Below are 7,323 nucleotides of genomic sequence, written 5' to 3'. Positions count from 1 at the left end.
GACGATGTTTGTCATTACGCACAAACCTTAAGAAGATTTATATATAATAAAAACCCGTTGTCCTCAACATGTGGTGCACCACAGTTTTCATTCTTGCCTGAGGAACATCAAAACAACGATACAAAGAAAAAATAAAATAAACTTTGAACAGTATTATAATATTTGTCTATGGTTTGTTGTGCTGTTGCTTGTCTAGATGTTTGAATGTTTATGAACAACAATGGAAACAAGCCTCTGGCTTTTCTGTCATTAACCATTTGGCTTTTAGCACCTAGCAAAGCACAGTGGCTCATTGGGTTAAGCGCCTGCCTGGGAACTAGAAGGTTGCAGGTTTGAATCCTGGCCCTGTCAAAGTCTTCCCTTTTCTTTCTTTTTTTTAAGTTTGAATACAAATCTTTCTTATGGGAGCCCTTAGGCACTACATTTCAGATTGGGGTATGCGGCCAAATTCATATCAATTTGCGGGTCCTTCACATGAAAATGTTTGAGCGACAGGCATGTATCTTACTGCACTGTTATTGTATTTTCTCCATGTCTCTTGCTGCATTGTATGTAAATCAGTTTTTTTTTTTTTTTACCTCAAAACGACCACTGAGAAAATATCTTTGACGTTGTGTGCAAGTGAGACCAATACAACCTTCTTCAAGTTACAACCAATTCAATTCAACATCATATTAATGTCCACAGACCTATCCTATGTAGGCTATGAACAACCAACAAAGTTTAACAGAGTGTGTCATTGTGGCATCTAGTGGCGAGTGCATAGAATTTCAATTCTCAAAACGAATTCCTTGTTCAGCAGTGAAAATGTACAGCATGTATCCATATGTGATATGTACCATAATGTGTTATATAACAAAGTTAAATAAACTTGAACTAATATCAGATTTTGTGTCAAATATATTCTACCGTATGGTAGTTATTCTCTTTTTTGAAAATGTATTAGGCTACTACCAATATGGGAACCCATTCGGTTAAAAAAAAAAAATCTGTCTTGTGATTAAGCTATAGGCAGCACAGTACAAGTCAATGTACAGTATAGAAAGACAGACAACAATTTGCAACGCATGAAGTAAAAACTAATGTCATTGTTATTGCTGTCATGGCTTTTACTACGGCTGTTGCTACTATGTATTAATATTATTCTTGTCATAGTTTTACTGTTATTACTGCTATTGTTGCATCTCTCTCCCTCTTCCTCTCCCCCATCCACCCACCCTAGAACCAGGGTCTGCCTGATGCTTCCTACCAGTTAGAGGGGGGGGGGGGAGTTTTCCATTGCCAGTGTCATAAATATGCTTGCTCGGGCCTGGGACAATGTCAGGTCTCTGTCTTGAGACAACTTGTGATTTGGCACCATAATACAATTTAATTGAATTTCAATGTTCACAAATCTCCCAATTGTGGCATCAATTAAGCACACTATATTATACATTTAATTTCTGAATGTGGTTTTGAAATTATACAATTATGAATACATTTAAGGCATGCATGCCAAATACAATTTGGCATGCATCTAAGCTCTTCAAAAATTGCAGTAAACATTCAAAAGATTTGACCCATCTTGCCTGCCATTGAATCGACAGGTCTCTGTCACAGTATGAGCTGGGTGGGGGGGGGGGTCAATTCACTTTCTATTTTATCAAATATAAGCTTAACCACTTAAACCATTTATATATTTTGGGGTTTTCCCCTCTACACCAAATCTGTATGCCAAAAAATGGCAGATCTACAAGTTTGTGAGCTTGCTAATTTCACAGAATGTTCACCTATTAAGACATGCTCAGAATAGGGATGCTTGGGTTAATGTGGTTAAAGTACAATACAAACTACTCTATAGGTTGAGATTTGTTTTTAGGAGAAAACTCTGGAATAAAGTCTTTCCAATCAGGAGTGAATTAAAAGTGAATTGCACTAATATTCCCTGCAAGCACCCAAAACTCTTCTTTCTTTTTTTAAAAACACCATTTTCACAACACCATTTAGTCTCTGTACATAAATATACACATTAAATATACATTCACAGGAGTGGGGAGGAAATTAACATGCCTGTACAGTTTGATCAAACTTTACAGTCTGGGCAGGAAACTAACTCTGCCCCCACCTCCACCTCCAGTGGCTGGTAAATTTACGCTGGCCTATAGGGCCAACATGACTATTTCGCTTTCCGCTACATATAATGTATATGACAAATATACTCCTGTATGACACATACAGTATTTTAACATAATATTCTAGGTGACCAACTGCTTAATATTTGTGACGGCTTGTAGGTTCCCCATACTTGCAAAAAGAAAGCTTTTTTTTTTTGTTCAAGGTTTCTTTATTGGTATTTTCAATTTTCACATACAGGTCAAAAAGACAAAAGTATACAAAAACGGTGCATGTTACCCCCTCCCACCCCCCCAAAGTTCCCGCTCCGAAAGAGCCACAACCCTGGTATCTTGTTGTACCATTAACACAAAAAGACAATACAAACAAATGAGACACAATTGCAATGAAAGTTGAAAGAAAATGTAAAACAAAGATGAAAACAAGTCAAAGAAGTTAAGCATACACAGTAGAATATATATCGTTAAAAAAAATGTAAATTTAAAATACACAAAAAATTATAATACGAATACAAAAACAAACAAATACAGTGGGGTCATTAATGTCAGCAGCATTGATCCTCTCTATATATGTTAAAAAAGGTTGCCAGATGGTGTACATTTTCAGAGCACACCCTCTTGTGGAGTAGAGAATTTTCTCCAAAGTCAAGTGATGCATAATATCATTAACCCATGATGGGAATTTTTCTTTCCATTTAAGCAGTATCAGACGCCTAGCCAAAAGGGATGCAAAGGCTATCATGTTCTTTTCTTGGCGACTAAGTTGTACATCTTCTCTTTCTTGTGGAACAACTCCAAACACTGCAATAGAAGCAGAAGGTTCTACGGGCACTGATGAGAAGGTTTTAAATATTAATTGCCAGAATGTGTTTTAAAAAAGAAAGCTTTTGATCAGATTTTTTAACACCCCACCCTCCTGAACAAACCCTTGGGTATGCACACCTCTCTTTGAACTCCAAACTGTCTGACATCGGCTGATATTACAATGACATTGGTTACTCTTCCTTGTCAGTCTGTGGAGCGACCGATGCAGAACCTGGCTTAGCTGCGGCTCCTTTGCTCTCGCCGGTCTTCTCCTTGTTATCCTGGCTGTCAATTCTGGCATGTTCCTTCTTCACCAGCTCTTCCAACTCCACCTTCCATCCCAGCAGGTCAGCCAGGGCCAAACAGCCATCATCACATGTACTGATGTGGGCTACGTCTCTGTAAGCCTTGTCTGAGTTAAAGTCCATCCCACCAGACCAAAATTTACCCAATCCCGGATCAGCCTCTCCTACCTTCTCCATGTTAATGAGCAGCCTGGGACACTTTTCAGAAACCTCGTCAACGAGACCGGCGAATGGCTGCACCTGCAGGGATGTACCCATGATGATAAGAAGGTCACAACGAGGAAAGTCCATCTCCGTTGACGTGTAGAATCGATCAGGCAGGCTTTCACCAAAGAAGACAATATCTGGCTTGACCAGACTGTTGCACTTCTCACATTTGGGGATGTCATCAGCGAAGATCTTCTCTTTCATCCAGTCCAGGTCGTACTCCTTTTTGCAAAAGGAGCTGACACAGTGGGAAGTGTAGAACGTGCCATGGGCCTCAATCAGGTCGTCTCCCTCCATCCCAGCCACACGCTCAAGATTGTCAATATTCTGGGAGTAACAGCGTCTCAGGAGCCCCTTGTCCTTTAACAGCCTCATGAAGTAATGACACACTGTCGGCTTAAACTGTCCTGGGTACAGTTCCTTGGCCAGGGTGAAGAATGCCTCAGGGTGTTTCTTGAAGTAGTCTATCTGGAAGACGGCTTCTGGGTAGGGCAGGTTGTATTTCTGCAGATTGGCATAGAGGCCAGTTTTTGGCGAGCGGAAGTCGGGGATCCCAGCCGATGTAGATATTCCTGCTCCGACCATGCAGATGATGTTTTTACATTTGCCACTCTGTATGCGCCGAGCGACCCCTTCCAGAGTGAGCTCATCCAGAACCTTACCCGTACCCTGGGTTCTGGAGGACAGGTTGAACATGTTCAACAGGTTGAGCAGGGAGTCCATTTCTGTTTCTCCAGTAGCCTCTCCTTCTTCTTCACTACCATCGTCAGACTGATTCTCTGCTCCAGCGGTCAGATCCTCCTCTTCTTCTCCTCTTTTAGGGGTCTCTGGTGCTTCAGACATCTATCCGTCGACTCAAAGAAATATTAGGATGAAAATGAATATTCACTGTGTCATTTAGCAGCACGGTGTCCGATGTTTACAACTCAGCTGATGCGATCAGATTGTTGTTGTCCGTCGCCTATTAGTGTTCGACTCTGTGTTGTGAGCAGTCAGTTCCTGCCTGCCTTCCAGCCAAGTCAAGTCAGTAGCCACACCAAGCTATTACCAGGGTCAATAGGTTATACACTGTCAGTCTCTCGGAGCTCGCAATGGAAAAATGACGAACGCAGCAATAACACCCTGGTAACTAGTAACACTGATGCATGCAGACCACTTTGTCCCGTTTAGTGAGCATCCACTCATTTATATGGGTTTGGTCTACCCATGTGGGTGTAACCTTCTGTTTGATTAATCATGGCTTTAGCACTGTTCTTAAACAGTAGCTACTGTCCCCCAGCTCCTTATCTGACCTAATCAATCAACACTCATGTCTCTCTCATGTGACTCATGTGCAAAGTCCCCCGCCGTGGACCCCAACACCAGAGATCAGAGCTGTGGCCTTTACAGTCTGTATATATTTGAGACCGCTGTACCACGTCGTAACGACGTCCAAAGTCACAACAGTCGAGTTCAACCGGTCTTCACAACATCGTATCGACGTCCTGATCAGACGGTGTAATATACCCGGTAAAAATCTTAATGTCCTTACACTCCTAGGAGTGGCTCCAAAGACTGAATTGCAAGGACTTCTAGTCCGAGGTTTGAAACCCTCCACATCGAGAGACATGTATCTTACTGCACTGTTATTGTATTTTCTCCACGTTTCTCAATGCTTCATTGTATGTAAATCAGTTTTTAGACCTCAAAACGACCACTGAGAAAATATCTATGACGTGGTGTGCAAGTGAGACCAATACAACCTTCTTCAAGTTACATCCAATTCAATTCAACATCGTATTAACGTCCACAGACCTATCCTATGTAGGCTATGAACAACCAACAAAGTTTAACAGAGTGTGTCATTGTGGCATCTAGTGGCGAGTGCATAGCACTATTTAATTTCGATTCTCAAAACAAATTCCTTGTTCAGCAGTGAAAATGTACGGCATGTATCCATATGTGATATGTACCACAATGTGTTATATAACAAAGAGCACAAGATATATTGTGATTTTTAAAAGTTAAATAAACTTGAACTAATCTCTAATTATGTGTCAAATATAGCTTACCGTATGGTAGTTATTCTCTTTTTTGAAAATGTATTAGGCTACTACCAATATGGGAACCCATTCGGTAAAAAAAAAAAATTTCTGTCTTGTGATTAAGCTATAGGCAGCAGAGTACAAGTCAATGTATAGAACGACAGACAACAATTTCCAACACATTTTTTTACACAAGTAAAAACTAATGTCATATTGTTAGTGCTGTCATGGCTTTTGCTACTATGTATTAATGTTATTACTGCTATTGTTGCATATCTCTCCCTCTTCCCCATCCACCCACCCTAGAACCTGGGTCTGCCTGATGTTTCCTACCAGTTTGGGGTGGGGGGGTGGGGGGGGGATTTTCATTGCCAGTGTCACAAATATGCTTGCTCAGGCCTGGGACAATGTCAGGTCTGTCTTGAGACAACTTGTGATTTGGCACTATATTACAATTTAATTGAATTTCAATGTTCACAAATATCCCAATTGTGCCAATCAATTAAGCACACTATAGTAAACTATACATTTAATTTCTGAATTATTATACAATTATGAATACATTTAAGATAATGGACCTTCCTGTGCTTGAGCATTATAGAAACAAGGCAGCCTTCATTGTTTAATGGCCATTCTCCATTTTATATTTGACACTGTACTTTTGCCAAAGCAAAATAGAAATATTAATTACAAATGTACGTATATAGAAAGGCACATTATCAAAATACAATTTGGCATGCATCTAAGCTCTTAAAAAAATTGCAGTAAACATTCAAAAGATTTGACCCATCTTGCCTGCCATTGAATCGACAGGTCTCTGTCACAGTATGAGCTGGGTGGGGGGTCAATTCACTTTCTATTTTATCAAATATAAGCTTAACCACTTAAACCATATATATATTTTGGGGTTTTCCCCTCTACACCAAATCTGTATGCCAAAAAATGGCAGCTCTATAAGTTTGTGAGCTTGCTAATTTCACAGAATGTTCACCTATTAAGACATGCTCAGAATAGGGATGCTTGGGTTAATGTGGTTAAAGTACAATACAAACTACTCTATAGGTTGAGATTTGTTTTTAGGAGAAAACTTCAAATCTTGAATAAATTCTTTCCAATCAGGAGTGAATTAAAAGTGAATTGCACCGATATTCCCTGCAAGCACCCAAAACTCTTCTTTCTTTTTTAAAAACACCATTTTCACAACACCATTTCCGTAGAAGGTCTCTGTACATAAATATACACATTAAATATACATTCACAGGAGTGGGGAGGAAATTAACATGCCTGATGCCTGTACAGTTTGATCAAACTTTACAGTCTGGGCAGGAAACTAACTCTGCCCCCACCTCCACCTCCAGTGGCTGGTAAATCCCAACATTCTGGTCACTTTCACCATTTTATCGTACAATATTAAAGAACAAGAACAGGACTTCCAAGATTATGGCTAGTTTCCTAAGAAAGTGGCTGACAGTGTAGAGAGACTTACCAGCCAGTCAAACTTTGCCAGCATTTGGGCTGGTGGCTGGTGTTAAACTCCCACCCCACTTACAGTAGTCAGCTTAAGAAGAAAAAATATTGACCCAGACCTGTCCTGACAGATACAGACATTAACACTTCACAATGCCCTGATTCCAATGTAATAACTGCTTTAAACAAAAGAAATCAAATCTAAAAGTAACACAGTATTCCATGAAAATCTTACTTGCATTTGCATTCTGTTGGTACAGTCTTAAAGCCATACTGTCTACCTTTTTCAATGGAGTCTTTCTCTGGTATATTTTTCACAATAACCATTCCACATACATTTCTTTTTTGATAGCTTCTCTTAATACTATTAAATACTATTTTGACCGCAATGTATTAATGTATTTA

The 7,323-nt window shown here is 39.8% G+C and overlaps 1 protein-coding gene across 1 annotated transcript; it reads right to left on the bottom strand.

The window, feature by feature from the left end:
• Positions 1 to 2,833: 2,833 nt before the first annotated feature.
• On the bottom strand, positions 2,834 to 5,707 carry LOC308077209 (NAD-dependent protein deacetylase sirtuin-2-like). Its single transcript, XM_080417819.1, has one exon. The coding sequence runs from the start codon at positions 4,268 to 4,270 to the stop codon at positions 3,107 to 3,109; it is 1,164 nt and encodes a 387-aa protein (XP_080273945.1). The 5' UTR covers positions 4,271 to 5,707; the 3' UTR covers positions 2,834 to 3,106.
• Positions 5,708 to 7,323: the final 1,616 nt, after the last annotated feature.

This window comes from Gymnoscopelus braueri (assembly GCF_963280865.1).
Source record: "Gymnoscopelus braueri genome assembly, chromosome: 2".
In the NCBI taxonomy this organism is placed as follows: domain Eukaryota; kingdom Metazoa; phylum Chordata; class Actinopteri; order Myctophiformes; family Myctophidae; genus Gymnoscopelus; species Gymnoscopelus braueri.
The sequence above is the reverse complement of the archived record's forward strand: the minus strand, read 5'-3'. Positions and strand labels throughout refer to the sequence as shown.

Excerpts from the sequence above, each read along its gene's own strand:
- LOC308077209 (XM_080417819.1), bottom strand. The coding sequence starts at position 4,270 with ATGTCTGAAGCACCAGAGACCCCTAAAAGAGGAGAAGAAGAGGAGGAT.